The 25,455-nt window shown below is 47.8% G+C and overlaps 2 protein-coding genes across 6 annotated transcripts in view; one reads left to right on the forward strand and one right to left on the reverse strand.

Annotated features, from left to right (window-relative positions):
* The window catches only part of LOC122374389 (transcription factor AP-2-alpha-like), a 37,097-nt gene extending 35,648 nt beyond the window's left edge, over positions 1-1,449 (forward strand). For all 5 annotated transcript variants that reach the window (XM_043353111.1, XM_043353108.1, XM_043353109.1 and 2 more), the window contains exon 9: positions 337-1,449. In XM_043353111.1, coding sequence (XP_043209046.1) covers positions 337-450 — 114 coding nt within the window. In that variant the 3' untranslated portion in view covers positions 451-1,449. The remainder of the gene's footprint in view (positions 1-336) is intronic.
* A 108-nt stretch (positions 1,450-1,557) lies between these two features.
* The window catches only part of LOC122374392 (echinoderm microtubule-associated protein-like CG42247), a 29,004-nt gene continuing 5,106 nt past the window's right edge, over positions 1,558-25,455 (reverse strand). Inside the window, exons 3-18 of the mRNA XM_043353114.1 lie at positions 21,353-21,643; positions 20,022-20,138; positions 16,320-16,500; positions 15,767-15,980; positions 10,047-10,196; positions 9,463-9,727; positions 9,168-9,305; positions 8,531-8,662; positions 8,056-8,184; positions 6,470-6,598; positions 5,865-5,996; positions 5,407-5,569; positions 4,861-5,043; positions 3,486-3,581; positions 3,035-3,191; positions 1,558-2,496 (exon numbers count right to left, since the gene is read on the reverse strand). Of these exons, the coding sequence (XP_043209049.1) occupies positions 2,340-2,496; positions 3,035-3,191; positions 3,486-3,581; positions 4,861-5,043; positions 5,407-5,569; positions 5,865-5,996; positions 6,470-6,598; positions 8,056-8,184; positions 8,531-8,662; positions 9,168-9,305; positions 9,463-9,727; positions 10,047-10,196; positions 15,767-15,980; positions 16,320-16,500; positions 20,022-20,138; positions 21,353-21,643 (2,634 nt within the window). The 3' untranslated portion in view covers positions 1,558-2,339. The remainder of the gene's footprint in view (positions 2,497-3,034; positions 3,192-3,485; positions 3,582-4,860; positions 5,044-5,406; positions 5,570-5,864; positions 5,997-6,469; positions 6,599-8,055; positions 8,185-8,530; positions 8,663-9,167; positions 9,306-9,462; positions 9,728-10,046; positions 10,197-15,766; positions 15,981-16,319; positions 16,501-20,021; positions 20,139-21,352; positions 21,644-25,455) is intronic.

The following is a 25,455-nucleotide window of genomic DNA, read 5'->3' on the forward strand; positions in this document are numbered from 1 at the left end:
TTCTCTTTGGTGAGGCGAGGTTTGACCGGCCGCTGACAGGATGAACGATGCATAATGGGTGCTTCGTTGAGAGAGGCTAAGAAAATAATGTTGGCTGGTGGTGACAATGGTCTGTGGATCGTTTTGGCTTTTATTTCAGGGAGCTCTGGGTAGGTAATCCAAGATAATATACTTTCCCTTTCAGGTGGACTGTGATTTTAACCATGGTAGATATTAGAGGGTTCATCTTTAGGTCGTATCACTAACGTTTCTATCTTCCTACCCATGAAATCGCGTAGCGACATAGCCTTGCGAGGGCGACCCGCTTGTAACCTGCGTTTGCTGCCGTTCCGACAGAACTACTTGAACGAGTCGATCAAGTACCTGGATAAATCGTTCCCGACAAACATACACATCCACCTGGGCTCACCGGGCCTGGACGGAAAACACAAGGACCTCGACAAGAAGTAACGGCCGTGCCGCCGCGTGACGTCACTGGTACTCGGTCGCTGATTGGCTGCTGACGCTGCGGCGGACCAGCGCTCTCAGTGCTGGTTTCTGTGGCGTGCTGCTGTCAGTATAGGCGTCCAGTGAGCATAAAACACACAGAGTGTCAGTTATATTCTGTAACAGTGGGACCAGCTCTCGGCAGGCCTGGTGGTGTGCCGTGGCTATTCAAAGTGTGCCATGGAGCGGCCTTGACCGGCTCTGTTTATGATTTGTTTGCCGGAGGTGCTCTTTTGTATCCTTTTGTACAGCGAGTGTTATGGAAAATGCCGCGGGTTGTTCCAGGACGGCTGTATTTTGTCTTCCGTGAGGCAGCGGGTCGATTTTTTTATGAATAGTGCCTTCTGCGCGGCCCAAGAACTTGGTGGTAGAGCTCATGGACCCATGACTGTTCACCAGCCTTGCTCAAACCGACCAGTGGTGCCTGACGCGGCCACCAGGGGCGCTGCGGTCGCATGGTGCACCGTGAATAGAAATAATTGCATGTTGGGGCGGGACCTGGTGCTTCTAAAACCCTTTGTTTTACGTTTTGGAGCGCACCCATGGGGAAGCCTTGTAACCGTATTCGTCCTGGGGCGTTGACGTGTTACATCGTGTGAAATGAACTATAGGTAGCTCCGTTTATTCGGTGACATTGGTGCATTCGAAAGGGTTACTCCGAAGCGCGTGCGGCTTGTTGGACTGTTTTTCAACACCATGGGCCAACCAGAGACGCGTTAATACTCATGACCGCGGAGCTGTGTCAAAGCATTCCAGTTTGATTTGGGGCACAACTGACCGCGCCGACTGGCGTTTGCCCTACGACTGCGTATCCGGACCTCTCCGCGCCCCAGAGTCCAGCGCTGGGCGCGGCTGTCTGCATGCTGTGTGTATATTGCTAGTAACGGATCGAGCCGCAAATTCGCTGCGTGTGATGTCAATGCATTTAAGCCGTTCAATAAAGTCGTCCCGTGACCGGCAAAACTGAGTGTGACAAGAGTTCCTTTGGCCTTTGGTGGACATTTCTCTAAGCACTTGGGGAGGATGGCTATGGAAAACATGGGAAAATGGAAATGGAATGGAAAACATGGCTAAAAGCATGATCTGTATTGCATTGATGCGCTAACGGTTGCGCAACGGCGGCAGAACTTAGTGTCCGTCACAACGGCACAACGCACCCAAATCACGCTAACGTACTGATTTCTCATTATATGGCTATGCAAAATGACTAAACAATTGGTATGAAAATACATTCATGACTAACTACTACTGCTGCGTAAGAGATCTACATAATTGGGCCAAGTGGGAATCGCCGTTGGGTCTTTCCATCAGGTTAGCGAAGTTCCTGCATTGTGCAATGAGTATAACATTCTGATATATCGCTTAGCACAAACAAATCAGCACCATTCCAACATTTCTAATTACGCTGATGATGCAGTGTAACAGATAAAGGCAATAAGCTACCCTGTTTGCTCGACCTGCGCAATGATTCCCCTTTAGTGGCTCGATACGAGTGAAATCAATAGATGCAGTTCCCGGTCAGTATACTTACAGTATTTGCAACATGCTGTTCGCCAAATGACAACGGTCATAACAGGGGGTCAGACAATGAGTAGAGATCATCTTTCAACTTTCAAGTCTCGTAAGACGAGGCTATAGGGCAGCCACCAGTCAACATGGGCTCAGGGCTGGCTGCTATGACTTATCTTCGTAAGGCAACACTTCGACGCATGATAAACTGATATAACAAACAATATTTACACTTCTCAAGGCTATTGTCCGGTGTCTCTGGTCATACATGTAAAGAAATGTCGCACGGAATATTGCTGCCCGACAGAATAGTCCAATCTGATGTACCCCGACAGCGGTGTCCTCTACACCACTCGCCACTGCAGGAGGGTAGCGTCAGTTCCTCCAACCGTCACCAGGTGGCGGTCGGTGCGCATGAAGCGGGTGCAGGCCACATGCGCGCTCTGAGGTGTGTAGCTGTGACACTGGGGCATGTCCCGCTTGCTCAGAGGGCACGGATACCTGAGTGAAGAAAAAGGGCACATCGGCTTATCAGTACATGGCCCTTACAATTTACATCACATCAAGGGTCGAGGAGTAGGAAGACAGCAGCCACGCACAAACAAATGGATCGCATGACAAAAAAAAAAAAATGCACGAACAGCTAATAAATGGACTAGGCATGAGACCTATCAACCATCTCCACAATTTACAATAAGCTTTGTGCGAGCAACACCCTCAAAGTCACGATTCACGAAGCTTTCTCAGTGTAGGTAGTCCAGTTGAGGCGATGTCCTGCGGTACAGTCTACCTGCAGGCGGTAATACTAGTGACATCTAGCGGCAGGAGGATCAGATACTGCAGCGCAGTCAAACCTAAGCGTTTCTTAGTAAAACGTTATGACAGTCCACCCGAAATCCATCCAGAATCTCATTGCAAGTGTTTCTAGCTGTCAAGTAGATTTATATCGAGACGGAGAAAGGTAGCTTTGATCTAACTTTCATTGACACCGTTTAAAAATGCTCAATTGTGTGCCTTTACGACACAGTTCGTTTCTGACCTGTAGAGCTGCAGGCCACCCTCCGAGTCGCCGACGGCCAGCAGCTCGTGGTCGAACGACCGGCAGGCGGTCACCAGCACCTTGGCCTTGTCGGCGTCCACATAGCTATCTGACCACACGCCCAGCTCCCTGATAAAGTGCAGGTCCGGCCAGGCACCTGAGGAAAGGGAGTGGCGCATAAGGCCAAGTCATGCCAAATAAGCTGGATTAAAGGACTAATCAGCAGCTAAATGGAAGGGTTAGGCTAGGTCGTAATTACTATCCCTAACAGGAGAGATCTTACACTAAATGGGTCTGCACGGTGAACAATGAATATTGATATGTAATTTGTTGTTTGCCTTTGTTTGTTGATACGAGTATAAATCAATGAGTACTCCAAGCCTCTCAAGGTTTTCGGCAACATCGAAACAACATAGGTAACTGATAGCCTCGGTAACCACAATGTTCTTACCCAGTATTCGGTAGCCGACTGTACAGGTGTGGGTCATCCAGTGTTTGTCTCGTAGGTTGTACGGCGCCCGGTCCCTGCCCATCGCTCGCTTATTCCCTGCCACGGGCATCGAGAGGGCTTGTCAGCAGTTGTGTCTTCATATGTAGGCGGATGGTTCATTCATAGTCATACAATTTAATTATTTAGAGCAGCGTTCACGTCGTCCCTCGTCCGATCGAAGCCTTTTACCAAGCGTTTTATAGCAGTTGGGTTTTCATGGCCAAGAAATCACCTTATTTTATCACAACCGTCATAAAATCGTTTTATTTCATAGCTGGCATTTGGAAGTTTATATAACGGCACATGTTCTGGATTGGCTGTATTCCACTCCAGCAACAATGGATCCAGGCCTATCCCGGTAACACCTTGATGCCAGCCTTAACCCTATTAGTGGCAGGGAGGGGGGGGGGGTTGTTTTTATCCACCCCTCAGGTTTTTCGGGAATATCTCCGAAACCGCTGAAGCTACGATGCTGAAATTTTCTGACTTTTCCTAAAACTAAATTGGGCACATTCCCTGAAAATTTCAAGTTAATAACTTTTTCAGGGGCGGCTCCAGAGCACTGGGAATTGAGGGGTCCTATTCGTGAAGCGAGTCATTTGGGCGAAGATCACGATGCTGCACCAGTTTTACGAACAGTGAATGAAAGGTATCATGTGATAACATATACAAAGTTATTGTGCATCCTCTTTTGACACGTTTTTGCTATAATAGGCGGATCCAGGCGTCCAAAAAGGGGGGTTATTTTTTACCTCCCAACATAGGTGCCCTGACACCGCCTATGCATGACCAATACAATTTTAGTCGTTCTCTCATAAGAAAATTGTAACATAACAAGACCATTGCCACCCTTTTTAGAAACAGTACCAACAAAAACCTTATTTACTATTCTTTTTGTGTACCCCCAATCTCAATGATCTGTATCCGCCTATGATTTTTGAAAATGCATATTTTTAGGATCCATGTGAATTCCTGGTTCATTCTCTATCGATCGGCAAAAGTTGCGTTAAGATTGGTTCAGAAACCTGGCCGTGATAAATAGTCTAAAATGTATCTGCAATTTGCCCGTTTTTACCCCCCTCTACCCCCTATTGACATTTTTTAATTTTATTTTTTTTAGAAATGTAGATCTCGTTGAGCCAAATCGAATGCCGTTTGAATTTTGAAAATCGGCCGGTTAGATCTCGAGATATCAAGGGGGGGTCGTAAACAGCCCCCCCCCCTGCCACTAATATGGGGTAGCCAGGAGCCTGCCACTAATAGGGTTAACTTCTACCTCACAGTCACATCCCACCCTCGCCCGTCCTCCCATCTCTGCTTCTACACCGTTACTCACATATGACCAGCTCGTGCTGGCTGGTGACGGTGCGCAGGTACTCCCCATCCACGCTCCAGTCAAGCTGGGTCAGAGGCTGGGAGCCCTGCATCGGCCCGAACTTGACGTATACCGTGCCGTCCCTGCCCACCTTGTACGGGTAGATGCTGCCCGTCTGGGCGCCTATAGCCAGCATGTCACCGCCTGCGGGGTTAGTGAGAGGTCAGGTCAGCCGTCAGGTCAGGTCACCATATCATGACAATATGAGGTACGAGATAGGACTACGTCAGGCGACCTCAGACCACGTTACACTAGGTCACCTCAGGTCAAGTCAAGGCAGTACGACAGGTCAGATCAAGAGAAAGAAGGACCTTCATTGTGAGAACTTACGGGCTGCCTGTGAGCCTGTATTCTAGGTGTATATTGGACACCTTCTGCTCGTTTACGACATAAAGTGTGCAAGGTATGTGAATTCAAGTTCGATACTCCGCAGTCAGTATCGCCAGTCACCATCCATCGCCATTATTCTGACATCGACATCAGTTGATCACACAACCGCCAACTGACCTGGGCTGTAGCTGATGCAGTTGAGAGGCTGTCCGCAGACTCTAAACGAGCCCACCTGGGCGCCGTCAGACAATTTGAAGATGTACAGGTAGCCGTCCTGTGACCCCACCGCTACCACCGTGTCCAGCGGGTGTATGCTGCAGGCGACGCCCTCACTGCTGATCTGTAAGGCACGGGGCGCTTTGAGAGCGCTGATCCGGCGACTATAGCTTATTTAGGTACAGTGTGGCCGGACCAGGAGTAGGCATAGCTACCACAAAGACATGAGTGAAGAAATGTTTGTCTGAAATGTATGCCTATAGAGCGTTGCGGCCCATTTACGGCTTATGATCGTATTAGCATGGAGCATCTGCAAATATTGTTTTTTAGTATGCGATGCCTGAGCGCGACTATTTGTTTCTTTAGTTTAGTTAGCAGTTATGCCACGAACAATCATGACCTCCACTATATGTACCTACCGGTGATTTCCACAGCAGTTTGTGTTTGGCAGACCACTTGGCTACGATCCGGTCATGGCCGGCCGTTACGAATGATTCCTCTTCGTGGCAGACGGCCAGACCCCAGAGCTGCCGACTGTGACCGAACACAACCTGTGGGAACACCGTCACAGTGTGTCAGACCCCACAGCTGCCGACTGTGACCGAACACAACCTGTGGGAACACATTCACAGTGTCAGTTTCAGACTCACAGATGCCAACTGTGTCCGAACGCAACCTGTGGGAACACAATCACAGTGTCAAAACCCACACCTGCCGACTGTGACTGAAAACAGCCCGTGGAAACACTGTCACAATGTTAGAACCCCACAGCTGCCGACTGTGGCCAAATACAATCTGTGAGGACACAGTCACAGTGTCAAAGCCACATCGTCAAAGGCACAAAGCGTTTCTTCGAGAGTTGCGCAGATGGCGACTGGTAAGTCTTGCGGCACAGCCTATCTTGCAGGCGCCTACTACTAGTGACATCTAGCGGCAGTAGTAACGTCCAGTAAGCCAAGCTGGATGTCCTTGAAGAGGAAAGTAGCCAAAGCTTTATTTGATTGATGAATGTCGAATGTCTGACCGTGTGAAAGCGCCTCATGAGGGATCCCTCGAGGATCATGTTCTTGACGGTGCCGGCGTATATGTTTCCGTCGTTGGTGCCAATCTTCTGTGGACACAGGGTCCGGATCCCGCCCGCTGCCTCCGGTAACTGTAGGCAAAGGCGGGACTAGAGTTGTTACGAGTGACTTCTACACGTGAAGTGATTGTTTGCAATGTAACGGAAACATCTCAGTATGAGCAGTGAGCACTGAGCGGCTCAGCCCGGCGGTGTCAATCATGGTCGACGTGTTATGTTCACAGCTGAATGACCATCGAGTTTAGGTTACCTAAATGCTGCACCAAACTAATTCAACTTTAAAATATTGAATTGAAAGCAGTTCGTTCTTACGCAATCTGTGTTTGCAACAACCAACGTTATCAAACAAAGGTTTCGCGAAATGGATGATGTGTGTTCCGCACGGGGCCATGCTGCTCATTATTGTGTAAAAAAAAGACGGCTAAGGCTTCCAAAAGAGTTTAACACGCGCAGTGGAAGGGTTGCGAGTACTACGCCCAGTGGAACGGGGGGGGGCGGATGGCGCCCCCCCCCCTAAGATCTCAGCTCCCAGTAGAGCTAGGAAGACTAAATTTGAAGGGTAGGTGGGGGCCCTGGGGAACTCTGTTGTGTGTGAATTTCATGACCCTAGGTCAATATCTTCAAGGTCAACCGAGGTCAAATGTGGTCAAATCTGCCATATGAGCGACTTTTTTGCGTTTACACGCCGATAACTCAAAAAGTCACCGGCCGATTTTCTTTTTTCTTTCACTATACGAAAGAACATACATTTGTGAGTACGTAGGTTGAATTTCTAGTTAATCAAACAATAAATATGGCAGTTAGAAGCCTGCTAAGGGTAAGATGTCGCCGGCTGAAGCGGGATCGGCGGACGCGGGAAAAGCGGCAATCACAATTTTGTGTTTACACACTCATTACTCAAGTTTTTACCTGCCGATTTTCAAAATTCTTTAAACATACGATTGCCTGTACATTTCTTAGTCTTCACACCAAATTTGACGCGAATCGAATATAATCAGCGGTAAGGAGCGCGATGTAAAGACGGAACCGTCCCGCCTCGGCACAGTCTATGTACAATTCAGGCGGCGCGTAACGGCTAGCGCCGGTCGCCGCGGCGACAGGATGTTTGACTTTACACCGCTATTACTAGAAAAGTTGCGAACCGATTTTCTTATTTCTTGCACGAGAAGATCCGCAATTCAATTCTGGGCAGGTAGCCTAAATTTCACATTAATATTATGTTTGCGGCGCGAGTTATTGGCGAAAAACAGGAGGGGTGGGCGAAATCCGCCCGCTCCACCTTCCACTGCGCGTGTTAAACGGTCTACCAGGTAGAAATCGTTAGCGCCGCATGTCAGCTATCGCACGCACATTTGACAGCATAGTGACTCATTGGGATTGCCATGACAACCTCTAAACAAGAGCTCAAAGTAACCTACTCGAATCCCGTGATAGCTAAACAAACACGCATTCTAACGTTAAGCCATTTCTTCTGGAATGTGTTATCCAATCATCAGGTTTCCTTCCAAGGAGTATTTCTGATTTCTCACCCTAGTCTCTGCCCGTTTGTCGTAGTCCATGCCACAGTCCCAGGCGCAGATCCGGCGGTCCTTTTCGCCACCAGAGAGCAGTGTAATCTCCGACAGCAGCAGCAGAGACGACACCGGACAAGAGTGGGCCTGCCGACGCAAGGAATACAGATGCCTGAGTACAACTATTAGATGGATGCCACGTATGTCTTTTGTAGCTGCATTCTGCAAAGACAATCACATAACTGCTACACCCGTCATAATGTAACTCGATATACATTAGGACGTGTGCATGCACTTGAGTAGTAAAGTAATCTTGCTTGCAGCAAATATCGATTAATCAGATTTTCTACAGAGGTAGCAAACAGAATGAAAGTAACTGAGGCTCTAATGAGTCATGAAATTAGGAGAGTATTAGACAATTTAACAAAATACGATTTAATGTTAAAAAAAAAATCATTCATAAGCAGCGAAGAAAGAAAGTGATTCTACGCACCTCGAAATCGTGTTTCTTTCTGTAATCGCCGTCATTGTCTATGGTCCATGTGGTGATGAATCCCTCATTGTCACCGGTGATCAGATCGCCTCCGACCTCGAACGCCACGCACAACACAGTCTTCCTCGCCGACTGAAACACGAGAAAACGTTCAGAGAAGCAATTATTCTTCCTCGGCGATGGAAATCAGAAGGTACTGTTCGGGAAAGTTTCCGGATGTCCAATGCGGCGAAAGGTCGTTTGTTCTGTCTCAGAGAATACGCATCTGCAGGACTGAATGAATCAACTCATTTCCGGCAAGATGGTTTCAGAGTGATTTTGCGAGGCATATTTAGCTGTAGAAATCGAATGTAATCATTATTTAGACCCTCAGGTAACACTGGAACGTAAATCGTTTATAAATGGATCGCAGAAGATTCATTGTACTGGCACTGAAGCATAATCCCAACTGCAAACGTCATGAAGCAGCGCAGCGATCCTGGATTACACAATACACATGGGTTGTAAAAGCAAACACAAAGTCTCTTGGCGACCGGCCTAAGCCCTCAGTCAAACTACAGACGCGACACAAATGTCGCTCAATGCTGCACAGACTGTGTGCATTTGCTGCGAGGTCTCTCATTAATGGCAGACTTACCCCAGCAAACAAGTCGACGGCGTCAAAGATGCCGTCCCGTCTCCGAGTCCAGAAACTGAGGTGGTCCTTTCCGTACGTGACGATCAGGTTATTGTCCATCGGGTGGAACTTGGCGCCGTGGATTTTGTCATGATGCGTCTGCGGTAGTAGATCGAGTAAATACTCTTCACATTCACCACGGCTAAAAGCATGTTTTCATTTGCAATGTTTTCAGACTTTGCCTAAGATGAAATTCCCTCCTTTGCCAATCACCAAACGGCTGAATTCCTAGCAGCCCCGACCCTACCCCACTCACCGCCACCCTGCCGAGCAGCTGCTGACTCTGCCACGTCCACACCGACATCAGGTGTTCCTCTCCATCATCGACGGCCAGCAGGTGGGCGCCCTGGTTCCGTATCGAGAAGCACAGCGCCGACACGCCCATCTGAAACTCCCCTCCGGCCAACAGGTGCAGGGTGTCCAGACGGTCCACCCCCCAGACCCGCACAGCGCCGTACAGCGAGCCGGGACCGGCCCGCTGACCCGAGGCCACCACGTGACGCGACGGGTGCAGGTCCATACTGCGGGATGGAGGACGCAGGTAAGAAAGAAAATGTAGTGGGAGGCACAGATCTCAAACTGATGTCAATCAGTCTGACCGACTGAGGGAATATCACCATGTCTAAGTTCACTAAATTGGTAATTAAATTGAATTTTTCCCCGCATTTCAATAACACTTTGCATTGCTTTCGTAAGCAAATGATAATGCTTAAATTTTATATTTATCCTCCGAATATAGGTGCAGGGCTTGCGTATTTTATTTCTGCGTAAGGTCTGCGTATTTTCGCACGTCCATATCCAGCTCCGTATGTCCTCGGTATGATCATACCCAGCACTCACCTCTGAATGTCGGCTGTGTGGTCCGTGTAGTGTCTCTGGGTGTCCGATCGCCGGTTGTGAAGCACCGCAATCGTGGCCACGAAGTAGAGAAGCTCTCCGGACGGCAGCAGCCACAGGTTGTGGCTGGTGTCCACCCCTCGGTACCCGTGACTGGTGACAGACTAGTCAAGGAATTCAACACGATGGATTTACACATGAGTATGCGAGAAATTAATAAAAGGAAGATAAACGTTGTGTTCATAGTAGCATATCGATGCTGAACAGCTTTAAGTGTTATCACAGTCGCACATCAACATAACATGAATGGCGTGAATACTGCAGAGGCTAGCTAGCCGAGGTCTAGTACAGTTTGTTTATCTGCAGTTGAATTATCAGACAGGAATTCACAACACGTATTGGCAGATCATCAATGTAGCTCTTTATGTTCGGCGCTATTCTCGAAAACTAGCATTTCGTATTGAATAATGAACTATGCCTTTCCTGTTTGACATCCATTAAAGCAACATGCATGATCTTGATCATAATAAGACACCCGCGTGCTAATGCATCCTAAACGCATCCTCAGTTTCACGAACAGACTCCCGCACAGACAGACCACCAACAGCAGCCTCCCTGGAACCGTCCGTGTCCGTGAGTATAACACACTCGCGGGCCGACCCAAACGTTATGAGGCCGTCCCGTCACGCAAGGACAAAACTTCCCCATCCAGTCCACGGAGCGTTCGATTGGACAAACAGCTCGGGCCGTGGCCGCGATACGTTTTCAGCCAATCGGCAATCAGCGACTAATATTCTAGTTTTTTTTAGTCAACGATGGGCTGCATGGATCGGGAATGATGAGTGGCCCCATCCACTGATGCAGCAATTCTGACTGAATGTGGTGCTCATTGCCTGTTTATGATGCTACGTACTACATAATATATCGTTTGTATTTTCCAAATAGGTTTACTAACTCGCTATAAACAAGTTTGCGCTCAATAGGTAGAGCAAAGTATAAGGTCGAGCCAAGTAGTGTTTACTGCAAATAAGGGAACGTCAACCTCTTTCTTATGCAGAGCTGGGCGCGTTCCTCGATTTTCGGTAGTGCGTTAGCGTTCCTGCGTTCCTCCGGCCGCGGTTAGTGCGTTCCTGGAATAGCGTTCCTCAATTTTTTTTCGCTCGGTGCGTTAGCGTTCCTGCGTTCCTGCGTCCCAAACTGTTAACCCGTATTGTATTCTGGCTCTACCAAGCAGCAAATCATACCAAAATCAGTGCAACGCAACACTGTAGCGGACAAAGTATAGGCAAATCGCGCCAGTCCAACACTACAGGCGTGTTCTTCACAACCGAAGTCGTGGACAAAGAAATACCGCCGAACCACGCGGCGCGGGCCCAACCAAACACGAGGCGAATCGATCACAGAATACCCAGAATGGCGACGCGGGGCCGAAAAGCAACTCGACATCTCTTTTCCGAATCGAATATCTGAAATACGTTTTACCAATATCATCCGTAGGGTTTTCAACAAAAATACGACATGCTTAAAAACAATAGTTAAGTTGAAAGATGTATCTAAGTAAAAGTTCTCATATTTCCTTTACATATTTGATGCCTGAAACCGAATCGAATAGTGAACATCACCACTAAATCTAAACAAGCCTTCCTCGATTCGACCGACAAGTGGCGCCTCTACCGGCAAACACACGTACTCGAGATTCAAACATTTGACACAGAGGTCATTGGCAGCAATATGATTTTTCGGGTGGTTCCGCAAGAACGCAGGAACGCTTCAAAATTTCGGGTGGTGCGTTCCTCTTACTTGCGTTCCTTTGAAAAACTTTGCGTTCCTGCGTTCTTGCGTTCCTAAAAAGGGCGGTGCGTACGTACGGAAGAACGCAGGAACGCACTAAAGGAACGCACTTGCCCAGCTCTGTTCTTATGAAACTTACACATGTACGTACAATATAAAAAAGAAAATAAAGGAACATAAGCGAGCCGAGAGGGCGGAGGATTTTGACTCTCATGCTGCCCCTTGAGCTGCCGGCCGTCGTCGGCCGCCGCACTGGCCGTGCCACCGAGTAACAGCCCTGCGGGTCAGTCTACCTCCCAGGTGCCAAGTAGGTCAGCTGTCCTTCGCCGGCCGGGCGGCCGCCCTCGGGGCGGGGAAGAGACCGAAACGGGGACGTAAGTACCTACGGCAGTTGCTGGGGTATTTCGCCACCCACCATTTGCTGGGGGGGGGGGGCGTTAAACGCCCCCAGCCGGTAACTCGAGAACCAATAGGCGCAGCGAAACGCACGAGGCGGCAAACGAAAGAACGCGACGAGACGCTTCAGATGAGTACTTTAAAGTTGAATTTTGAGGTCAGATGTCAGGTCAAGGTCAGGTCAAACACCTGAAATCGGGCTTTCAGTAGCATGGACTTCAGGACTTCGCAATGGGCTCCTCTCGTCATAAACTCTGTCAAAACGGCGCAAAATCCATCATATAAGACCTACAAGAGTGTCAGCTCTATGTAGGGGTCAGTCAAGCATAGGTCAGGGTCAAGGTCAGGTCAACCGGGTAGGCACATATCCCCGAAAATCAAAACTGATATTCGCAGCCTGTGACACATGTTTTATGGGTAGGTAATTTGGGGCGTAGAACACGATGGTGACATTCCTTTTATCATATATGTACGTGTTTGGCTCAAAAAGTTCAATTTAAGAAATGCATGTATCATGGTGGTGAAGTAGTCACGAGAAATTGCCAAGATTCAGCTCAAGATTTTGGAAAATGCGGAACGATAATCAATAATCGAAGATAGCCATTTGATAGTTCATGGTATTGGCAGTCTAATGGTGTTTACGGCATGTCTGTATGTCTATTCCGTGATTTTATATGATTTTGTGAACACGACGTAGCTGGGGTACGTCCTCTCCGCCTTGGAAACACGCAAAACCTCAAGTAGATCTCTCACTCTCCGAAGTTAAGAAGGATGACTTGCTGCCTTGTGAGGCGCGAGTCAGGGCCTTGCAACACATCGTCTCGTACGATGGTTTTAACCCGCGCCCCGTTGGGCTCTGCCGAGCAACGCGCCCCGTTGGGGGGGGGGGGCATTTTGGCCCCCCCCCCTAAGATCTCGAGAACCACGCAACGTAGCGACAAGCGGCAAACGGTGTTGGATAGCCCTATCAGGGAACTACCTTGTGACCCAATTTTATTGACCTAGGTCAAACCGATGACGTCACAGGTCAGGTCAAAGGTCCAATTTTCACCGTTTACAGGCATTTCAAGAAATGCGTTGTAAAATCGAGTAAAATGCATTTCATTGAAAATCATCGATGGGGAAATGTTCTTCAAACACATATTTTGCTAGTTGAGGTCACTGATACCAGGTCAGGTCACTGAGGTCAGGTCACTGGGGGGTCACAATATGAAAGTGTCGTGTGATACATGTTTTATGGTCCATTTTACATGACAAATGCGATTATGTGGGTCAGGCAGCCTTTGGGGCCAGCTTAGGTCACGTTTTGGTCAAGGTCAGGTCAAGGTCAGGTCAAGGTCAGGTCAAATAAGGTCAAATTTCAAAGTTGATATTTTTGCATAAAATGGGTATCGAATCGATGCAGCTCGTCACGGGGAGTTCAATGGTGGTCTTTGTTTTGCCGTACGAGGTCTAGAATCGCTAAAAATTGAGTTCAAAAATTTGACGTCATTATTTTTGAACAGTTTTTTCGCTATAACTTGGCCAAAAAACGAGATATCGATCTGAAATTTGGTATGTATATAGAAGAGCGCCGGGACTATCACATATTTTCCGGTTTTTTTCGAAATTCCGAAAAATTTTGGATTTTTTTCTAGTTTTTCTAAAAAAATCAATTTTTTGAAATTTTTTGGGTCAAAAACCCAAAATTTTGAAAATCCGAGATAGCAGTTTTGTAGCGCCGCTTTTTGTCTATTAGACCATATAAAGAACTTTGAAATTGCTTGATAACTGTAGATTTGGTGAGCGTTTCAAGATTGCATGTTTTTTGCTCATTTTTGCTCGAACATGACCTCAGTTTGACCTCAATAACTCCTGACCTAAGGTGACCTAAGACTTGAAATTTGGTGTGAAGGTGTCAAATTGATGATCGGAAAGGTACTGAAAATTTGGCGGCGCTGCGCGCCGCCGTTTTCTTGCTATTCAGGAAAAACCACAGGGGGAGGGGGCAAAATGGCCCCCCCCCAACGGGGCGAGGGTTAACACCTTTTTTACAGACGGATCAAAAACGCCTGAGGGAGTGGGATGTGCTTTTATCGCAGGTCGCGATACCCGCTCATTCTCTCTACCTTCTTTTGCCTCGGTGTTTTCATCTGAGCTAGTCGCCATCGAGAAGGCTCTGTGTTTTATCGAGGTGTCGGACGGCCTTTCTTACTTGATTTTATCGGACTCCCTAAGTAGCCTTTTGGCGTTACGGAGTTTTAATCCAGTTGACCCGATCGTTCAAGACATTTTAGCTCGACTTCAGTCAGTGGAACAATCGGGAAAATTTGTTCAGTTTTGCTGGATTCCCAGCCACGTCGGCATACACGGCAACGAGCTGGCAGATGCGGCCGCGAGGCGCGCGGCCGCAGCCTCCTGCACTCGACGTCTGCCATTGCCGGCGCGTGACCTTTATTCGGCTGTGCGATCTTTCATTCTCTCTGAGTGGCAGGCAGAGTGGAGCCTACGTGGAGGCGGAAAGCTCCGTGAGGTGAAGCCGACTTTGGAGCCATGGAGGTCTTGCTTGCAAGACAACCGGTCCAACGAGGTGATCTTGTGCAGGCTCCGAATCGGCCATACATATGCCACGCATGGCCACCTCCTCCGCGGAGACGAGCAGGCCATTTGCAACGGTTGTTCCGCGCCTCTTACCGTCGCTCACGTGCTCTTATCTTGTCCACGTTTAGAACCAGACCGGACACGCTACCTCGGCCGCATCGCTCCGGGTACCACTGTCCGCCACCTGCTGGGTGACGAGTCACCCTGGGTTTTATCTGGCAACATCTTTTCCTTTATCCGTGCAGTCAAATTCCAAGCGATTTATTCGACCTGACCCAAATCCTCTCTAGTCTTCTTGTCTAGTCAGTTGTCTTTTACGACGCTCTTGCGTTGTTTTATTTTACCCTGTCTTTTTTATAAAGTCTTTTACTTTCTAGTCTTGATATCTAGAAAGTTTCTTCTTTTGAAACACTTGTTTTACTAGCGCGACGTTATGGGCGCAAAATGACCTTTGCAGTCGACGCGCCCTAAAGCCCCAATAAACAACAATAAACAACGGTCGAAAACTCAGAAATCATGACGTCACTAAAACCTCGATATCTCAAAAAAATTCCGATCGTTTTTTTTGAAACTTTGTCACAATAAACTTCAATCAATTCCCTACAGGTACCCAAAATTTGGCGCGCCTGCGGCGCGCCGTTTTTATGCTATGGCCCGGCGAAAACAGTGGGGGCGTTTAACGCCCCCCCCCCCAGCAACTCGCGGGTTAAGCCGTGACTCTACGTGGAAGAAGGTAGCTTCCTGCTGTTAAATTTTGCTATTTTGACCTAAATCAAAAGGAAAGTGTTTCATTGATTTTCACTATTTCAAAAGTCCGTAATGTTTACTTCGAAGCAGCCAAATGCATCTTATAGTATATCAATCGACAAATCTCTGGTGCCGAATCTGATAGAAAAAGTGACTCGTTTCTTATCAGCTCCATTCTTTCCCGTGCTCTCTAGCATTTGCAAGGATACACCCAGTCGAGCTTCAGGCGTCGGTCGGGAGGCAGCGGGTTGACCCGCGGATGTCTGCTCGGCAGGTAGAAGGTGCGGGTCAGCCCCAGCAGACTGACTTTGATCCGAGGCTTCTCCGCCTCACTGGCCCTCTCTGCCGAGGTGCGCGGCCCCACGCTGGGCACAGAGGCGGAATCGGCCCGGCCCCGTATCGGCTGAGCCTTGCGGTCTTTCCCTGGAATGGACAGAAATAGCGAACAGTCGAGTCGGTAGTCGCAAGCAACGGTTCGGCAGTGAAAGCTGGAAACGCCAATAACTGAGCAGACTTTATGGCGACGTATTTGGTTACATATGCCAGCATAATGACCTGGCTGGGAACATCGATACTAACACGACTGCAGTCCAGCCAAGCCGCCACGCTGCTCCAACAACGCCGCGGGGAGTCTCGAGTTTCAACTGAATGCTTCACATCACAGGACAGTTTTCCTAAATCACCTTCATTGCGCCTCATTTCGTGTGGCCCTGGCGCCTGCAATACGAACCCCTAACTACCTAAAAGTCCACGCAAACTAACCGGGCAGGGTAGGTTCGCTGTTGTAACGCCTCATGATCTTATCCAGTTTGCGGTCCTCCAGTGTGCGGAAGGCGGTGTCCGTGGTAACCTTTGTCCCCCGGACAGTGGTCTGCCCTCCGCCGCTCAGGTAGAACGTGTCCGTCTCGGCGAAGTCATTCCTCAGCTGGGAGAAACTCTTCACCTGGAGGAGCCAGAGAGACGCTTGGTAGAGGTCTACGCCAAGCGGTCAGTATTTTTAGTCTCTTTCATCCTCCGCTTTATATACTTGCGTAACATTTTGAAGAACGCGATCAAGTACATATGTTCATTGCGCAATGTACTTACATCTTTACCAGTAACCAAACGCATTTCAAATGACCTATTGAAACATATCACTCATCGTAATGACATGATGTGGAGATGGAATTAAATTGATGAAATACTAGGACTTACTCCACAAGGAGATCGAATGGGTCGGAGCGCTTTCAATATGTATTATACATATCGTCGTCAGCGAATCAATAACGGGTCGAATCGAGTCGGGTATCGAAGAGGTTCGGGAGCTGCGCGGCAGAGCGATCACATACTATTCGAATTATGCATTAAAGAGAATAAAAAACACGTGAGAACAATCATGATACACTAGCTGCTAAAATGAATTAAAATGGGGTGCTAAAATGCATAAATGGCACGTATAAAAATACAATAAAGGGGGGGGGGAAACAGGATACCTATGGTGATAAAGACTGAGTAGAAAAGACTATACAAAAATGAGTGCAAAAACTGTAAAAGGACGAGTACAAATATAAATACATACAAAGGCCGAACTAGACGTAAACACTACTGACAAAAACGGCGGATTATCGGCAGCCAGCGGTCATGCAGCAGGGCACCCGAGTTCCTGTTCACGTTTGCGTCATTCGGCGACACCAGGACGGCTTCACGCCGACCAACAGTCCGAATATAGGCCGATTCCAGGAGAAGTCGCATCTGGTGATGACTGGCTCGATTCAAGATCTTGATGGCATCGAAAGCAGGTGAGCAGTCTCTATGGGTACTGAAGGCCGATGTATTGGCTCTCGAGCGGACTGCTCCAGTCCAGCTCTCCCGGTGTTCTCGGAGTCTCGTGCCCAGCTCACGATCTGTCTCGCCGATATAGACCATTGGGTCACCGTCCACTTGGCAGGAGCACTCGATCCGATAGATGACGTTGCTCTGTTGTAGCTTAGGCAGATGGTGCTTAGCCTTGCTGCAGAGCAGCGAGCCGATGGTGACTGAAGGCTTGGAGACGAGCTGGATCCCGATCTTGCTGGCCTCCCGTTTGAGTTGGTAGAACAGGGGGCCGGCAAACGGAACAGAGACTCGGACAGGCGCCGGGTGTGAGTTCGCGCTAGGTGGCGCTGGTAGGGCCCTTGCCTTCAGTCTGAGATCGGTCCGAGTCTTCTGAATGGCCGAGTCGATGAATGATCGTGGGTAGCCATGATGATGAAACTTCTGGCGGATGAAGTCAAGCTCCTGCTGGCGGTCTCTCATGGACGAACAGTATCGGATCGCTCGAGTGCAGTCAGATCGAATGGCCGCTCTCAGGTAGCGGGTCTCGGTGTAGGAGCTGAAGGCAGGCACTTGGTTGGTGTTGCAGGACTTCCTGTAGACCTTGGTGCAGAACTTGTCGTCTCTTCTAGTGATGCAGATGTCAAGATACGGTAGCTGTCGGTTTACTTCCAAGTCAGTGGTGACATTGATGCTGGAGTCCTTGCTGTTCAGCTGGTTGACCCACGTGCTGAGGATGTCGTCACGTGGGTCAACCAGCTGAACAGCAAGGACTCCAGCATCAATGTCACCACTGACTTGGAAGTAAACCGACAGCTACCGTATCTTGACATCTGCATCACTAGAAGAGACGACAAGTTCTGCACCAAGGTCTACAGGAAGTCCTGCAACACCAACCAAGTGCCTGCCTTCAGCTCCTACACCGAGACCCGCTACCTGAGAGCGGCCATTCGATCTGACTGCACTCGAGCGATCCGATACTGTTCGTCCATGAGAGACCGCCAGCAGGAGCTTGACTTCATCCGCCAGAAGTTTCATCATCATGGCTACCCACGATCATTCATCGACTCGGCCATTCAGAAGACTCGGACCGATCTCAGACTGAAGGCAAGGGCCCTACCAGCGCCACCTAGCGCGAACTCACACCCGGCGCCTGTCCGAGTCTCTGTTCCGTTTGCCGGCCCCCTGTTCTACCAACTCAAACGGGAGGCCAGCAAGATCGGGATCCAGCTCGTCTCCAAGCCTTCAGTCACCATCGGCTCGCTGCTCTGCAGCAAGGCTAAGCACCATCTGCCTAAGCTACAACAGAGCAACGTCATCTATCGGATCGAGTGCTCCTGCCAAGTGGACGGTGACCCAATGGTCTATATCGGCGAGACAGATCGTGAGCTGGGCACGAGACTCCGAGAACACCGGGAGAGCTGGACTGGAGCAGTCCGCTCGAGAGCCAATACATCGGCCTTCAGTACCCATAGAGACTGCTCACCTGCTTTCGATGCCATCAAGATCTTGAATCGAGCCAGTCATCACCAGATGCGACTTCTCCTGGAATCGGCCTATATTCGGACTGTTGGTCGGCGTGAAGCCGTCCTGGTGTCGCCGAATGACGCAAACGTGAACAGGAACTCGGGTGCCCTGCTGCATGACCGCTGGCTGCCGATAATCCGCCGTTTTTGTCAGTAGTGTTTACGTCTAGTTCGGCCTTTGTATGTATTTATATTTGTACTCGTCCTTTTACAGTTTTTGCACTCATTTTTGTATAGTCTTTTCTACTCAGTCTTTATCACCATAGGTATCCTGTTTCCCCCCCCCCCCCTTTATTGTATTTTTATACGTGCCATTTATGCATTTTAGCACCCCATTTTAATTCATTTTAGCAGCTAGTGTATCATGATTGTTCTCACGTGTTTTTTATTCTCTTTAATGCATAATTCGAATAGTATGTGATCGCTCTGCCGCGCAGCTCCCGAACCTCTTCGATACCCGACTCGATTCGACCCGTTATTGATTCGCTGACGACGATATGTATAATACATATTGAAAGCGCTCCGACCCATTCGATCTCCTTGTGGAGTAAGTCCTAGTATTTCATCAATATCACTCATCATTACTCATTACAGAACACGAGTAAAAACAGTGGAACAAAGTGAGGATAAGACATCATTAACTGCTACTGTGTTGGCAAAACACTGTGATGACGTCACAATATTGACAAAAGAGGACCTCTATCTATCACGTCACACAATGGTTCCCGGTGTGTGGTGGGCGTGCGGTAGCGAATATCGTGGGAAAGAGGGGTCACGAAGGTAGCTGGCGGCGCACGCTGCACCGTGGCCCGCGAGGCGCCAGGTGGGGGCTGAGTGTCGACCCACCAACCGAGCGACCCCGGTGGTTTATGACAAGTAGCTCGGTCGATGACAATGACCACCTCTGTGTCCCAATTGATGCATCGAGGCTAGGCAGGGAGTAGTTCGATGTCGCCAGTGACATTTGGCTTTCTATTGTGCGGGCAAGGAATGACCTGAGTTCAATGTTTTCTCAGCGATGTTTCATGTGTCACATGCGAGACATTAACGTTTTATTCAATAATGTACTTGGCGATAGAGGTGGGAGTGTTTTGAACTTGATGAAAAGACGCGGTCCGAGCTAGGGACATCTACAATTGTCACTCACCTCCTGGCCCCATGTGGTGTACATTTTTGCTGCGTTCTTCACCTTGATGATTTGTCCCAAATCCAAAAGAACGTCTTCAAAGGGTTGGCAGGTCTTCAAGTTCAGCAAAACACGACTCTGTAAAAGTGAGATAATTTTAGGAAGTGCAGAAGAGAAGCTTTGTTTCAGCGACTTTCTCAAATGAACTTTATTCATCCTTACGAGTCCTCGACCATTTCCCAATGCTTCATGCCCTGTCATCATTTTCCATTTCATTCGCCATTTCATTGATCATGGAACGGTCATTGACTATGCATTGCGTCGAACCTCGCAATTTTGACAGATTAGAAGTTTTCACCTCTGGCTCACCTGAAGGTGAGCCCATAAAACCCCTGCGATCACTAGGTTAGCTTGATCTCTTTCATCATCTTCGCATCTCAGCATAACGTTTATTGTTTCTAGCCGAGCAGTCGTCTGGTAGTTCTAAACTTGCATGGTTTTCGCCAAGATGAAGGAAGAACCGAGAACGTGAATCTTTGAAGGAGGATTGAAGTTCCCTAAATTTGCTTTACGTATCTACTCAGCCGGGAATAGCAGCACTGGCAGCCATAAGAGGCTATGATGCTGACGAACAACGACATATAATTAGAGGGATTATGACTAGAATAGCCTTGGCATGCGACCATTACTGGCACATCTGACTAATGATGGTGAATTTCCAGACGACCCTTTATCGAAATGAACACCTGGTTCATTTTCACGTGATTGCAATGATTGCTGACAAACCGACTTGACGCCCCTGCCCTAACAGCCACGCTGCAGCGTTCAAATGTCAATCGATAGTGGATTCAGCTTTCCTCATACCACGAATTTCCGAGTTGCAGACGAATGCTCAGACAATATACCTACCTATCTGAAGCCTTTTGCCAAAAAACGTAATGACATATTTGTGACCCATGATCCGTAAAATTCACTATCTCAACCTGATTCATATGTTTAAGAGTTGCATAGGCATTTGGCTTGACGTACACATTTTGCTATACAACACGATTTGTAATACATACATACATACACACACACATGAGGATTGAGGAATAAAACCTAAAGAATCAAAGAAAAGCTACGTGCGTTATAAGGGTTTCGTAAAACATTTTAGGAAGGAGTTATAGGTGATGTAGCACACCAGCAGCGCAACTCTACTGTCAGTCATTTCAACGATACACACATTTCTAGATCTTTAAATTAACTTGATCTTTACAGATGAAACAGCATTTATTTGAAACCGTTGGTTACCTCAAACCCAGCACCACCGTATTTCACAGAAACATCGACTCCAGCCATCGCTGACTCACCTGCACGGAGTGGTCGTCGTTGTTGACGATCTTGATGACCCGTCCGTCGCCGGAGCGTCGTCCTCCCTTCCCTCCGCTGTCCACCGGCTCCGTCACCTCAGCGGGCGCCCCGCCGCTGCCCCCGCTCCCCCCGCTGCTGCTGCCGCCGCCGCCGGCGGTACGGCCGAATCCGCGCCTCACCACGGGCGATAGTGGCTTGACACGGTGCCTGCGGGGCTTTTCTCGGCGCGGAGTCGACTCGGGGTCAGGTTGAGTGCGACGCCCCAGCGACTTCATACCGTAAGGCACCTTCTGCGGGACAGCGGTGGTGTGGGGTCGCCAGTTAAAGTTTTGATGAATGGCTGACGTGCACGTGGGCATCAAAGGTTATATCGAATGATCACCTTTTTCGAATTTAACAACAAACTATTGGAGATTTATCTACCGGGTTCTGTAATAAATCGCTTGCCAAATGTTCTTTTAACCAAAGTATAATATTTTCATGCACAACTATTGAATTTTAGCAGCATAACGCTCATTTTATTTATGCTTTTAGCATTCTGTAAAGCCACGCTATATATAGAGGCACTCAGGCATTGCCCTGACGCAGTCAACTGGCCATAAAACATGATAAAGAAGCTTTGTATATGCCATGTTTTATCGTGCAAATATCATTCTAAGCATTTACACAGCATTACTCAGTGGTGTCCAAAAAAGAAATCGTCGTTCACCGTATGCTTGTAAAATAGTATACATGCATCACAAATAAATCGAGATTTTAAGCAGCATGCGTTAATGTGATGCGTTCATTCACCATGCACACGTACCACGGCTTGTTGCGTATCAGTGGCACTGTGATCCATGGCCCTAAGGAGCAGGCGAGAGATCCTTGTTTGCACCAATCACAAAAATGTTCACTAAAACAATACCATCGCGATTTAAAAATACAGAGCCGGAGCTCTTGTCTATAGTTTCACCGAAAGAGGCGTGAAGCTTCTCATTTTAGCACGAAACCATGAGTGTTCAGCATCGTGTTTGTATCTGCAAGCCACCAAGAGGTAAGCAAAACTCTACTACAAATATCTACCAGACAACGAACAGCGAGAAAGCGTATGAGCGCCACCAAAGTTCGACTTACACGAAGAGTCGGCTGCGCTCTGCGCTGCTGCTTTAGGATACAGTGAATGCAGGTGGAGCCGTGGTCGGTAGCGCTTCGGTACAGACGATGGAACACGGACACAATCGGACCCAGAGGTCGTTCGGTGACCTGCCACGCCGGTGGAGGGCGCCGGTCGCAACGGCCCATGCCCTTCGGGTCCTGTCTTATAAGCACGCTGACTTGCTATGTTAGTTGAAGAGGAATCAGTGTCTTCCAGAAATCGTAAAGACCAGGAAGTTTGAAGTTTCGAACGACAGGATCACCTTGTTTGCACTTGCAGGGAGACAGCCATAACACTGAAACACCTTGATCTTGGCGAAATGTTGGCCAAAAGAAACAAATGGGAGCATAAGTGACAGGTATCCAAACGTGCAGGCGCCAAAGAAAGAGAATAGCTATGTGACTAAAGTCTCACACTGGTCACGAATTTGTAACCTTCGCACACGTATCTCATCGGTAAGTTGTTCAGCAGATGCGTTTCATATCACGATTCATCGCATTAGTATTTAGTACTGGCTCGAGTTCACCCAATCGAAGATCACTGATCTCCTCTTGGACTCTTCGCTTTGTGCAGAATCTCTTTTTCTTGACCTCCTCACTGAAGTCTCTTGAAATTTATACAAAGTGGCTGTTCAGGGGGCTCCCAACATTTAGCTGTAAATGTCTGGACGTCTACGAATATAGAAAGTGCACGAGTTGCAAGTTATGTTGAATTATGTCACTGTGAAGACCTCGAACTACATTCAAAACATTGCAAGATATTGTTTTGTAGAAGTGGGAGGACGTTTACCAGCAGTGATCAGCTCAGTTTCTCTAATGAAAAGCAAAAACTTTTTTCTGACTGCAGCCTATACGTTATATGTACATGTTTCTAGAACTTAACCCTCGCCCGTATAGAGGGGGGGTCGAACGGACCCCCCATGGTTTTTCGCAAATAACTCGCGTAAAAAGCGGTCGATCGCAACGAAACTTTCAGTACCCTCGCGTTAATCAATTTTACACCTACCCTGAAAATTTCATGACCCTGACCCAAATGACCTTTGACCTGTGACCTACTTTTCGAGACCATGTTTGGCCGGAATCGCGATTCGGCGTACATATGTCGGCTCGCATTAGCCGCGCGTTTGCAGTCTTTTCGTGGTTTCAAGCGTCCAGACATGGGATATGATGTTGCCCCCATGCATTAGGGTGGGTGTCAAGGTCACCTGAAGGTCAGGTCAGGTCATTGACCTTTCATGACCTTGATTCACTTTTTCGAGTTTTACGTGTTTCTAGGCCAATTTTGGAGCTGAATTCGAATTTAGCAACCATATAAACATTTACGAAGTAGTTTCGGTGCCTTCGTAACATGTTACGAAGCTGTCATAGGCGGTTGCCACCTACTACGAATACCCTTACTTGTTGACCTGACCTGACCCGACCTGGCCTAAATGCATGAAGACATCATCTGTGATCAAAACGAACATGATATTCGTGATCAGCACCCCGAAAAACCCCATAGCAGTCACACTTTACGACGTTCTAACAGGTCCCGATTTTCCCGACTTTTGGGTCATTGACCTGACCTGCAAGGTCAACCAATGACCTAGGACCTTAAAATTGGGTATCATCGGCTTTCTCTCGTCACGGGCAACGCGCTTGTTTTTTTCCGCGAAGCTCTAGCTCGATCAGGGGCGAAACGGCAAGGGGGGGGGGTCCAACGGACCCCCCCTTATACGTTCGCGGCTGGAAAAACACCAATACGGGCGAGGGTTAAAATTGTCCTTAGATTAGTGAGAATTCGATGCGTGGTGATAAGGTTTGAAAGTTGAAGCTATGAAGAAGATTCTACTGATTTACATATGCATCGTTGGATAAGTTCAGTGGGTATTATCACCGTTACATGAATTCCGCTCAAATGGCACTCACAGAAACATCGACGAGCATGACATTTCGTTGAACCAGCTGGTTACACGGAATGTGAATCGAGAAATCCATAATATGCGGATGTTGCTATACTTCCCGAACATTCATTTCACCCCAGGCTTATAAGCGCTGTCTCTTAAATCATTCAAAGACTCGTGTCATCCATGTTTGACGACCATAGACAATCTTTGCCATAAGTTACCAGCCATAAGAGCTTGGCCTTGAAGAAATTGAAGAGATTAAATTGAATTGAATTTTAGTGGCACAAATGACGATTTTATTGGCGTGCTTTACTTTGCACTCAACGAGCTATTTATTTATTTTATTTTTTCCAAGAAGTTAGGGAAGTAAGAGGCAACACGAAAGTCAGACGGAAATTTGTGACTAAGGAAATGCAGATTTGTATTACCAAAAAATTGCACTATTATTTCATTGCCGAAAAAACTCATCAGAGCTAAATATGACCGTATGCTTTTCAACAATTTCAAAGCAGGGTAGACGTCCAGCTGGAGTGTGAAACTGTTTTTTTTATATCTTTTACAAAAGACGTTTTGTTTGCTGACGTTTTACAAAACCATAAATCGTGAGGTTGAACTTCTGTATAAGCAAATTCAGTCGGTTTTGAAAATTCTGAGATAGACGGATCCTAAAGGACAGTTACTACGATGGATACTACTACGATGGATAGAGTGGGACCATGCAGAGCGCGGAACTCACCAATTCATTTCCAGCTGGTTGACGCACGATGCACAAGCATAGCCGGTTCTCACAGGCATCGCTTTTAGATTATATATCTAAAAAGTAGTAGAGATTTGAGATACGAATGATGTAGTATTTATTCTGGTAAAGGTATTTTGTGCATTTGTTATGAAGAGCTAATTTTGTGCCATTTTATCACTTTCGTTTTATAACATTTCTATTTATAACGAACCGCAGTGATTCTCAGTTCCAAGAAGACCTTAATAGGCAACTGTTATTGGCATTAATTAGGCATGCATGACGTTTTGTTGACGCGCATATTTAAACGGCCACTCACCCCACTGATGGAGCGACTGTTGGC

The sequence above is a fragment of the Amphibalanus amphitrite genome, unplaced genomic scaffold (genome assembly GCF_019059575.1).
Source record: "Amphibalanus amphitrite isolate SeventyFive unplaced genomic scaffold, NRLGWU_Aamphi_draft 001651F_arrow, whole genome shotgun sequence".
NCBI lineage: Eukaryota > Metazoa > Arthropoda > Thecostraca > Balanomorpha > Balanidae > Amphibalanus > Amphibalanus amphitrite.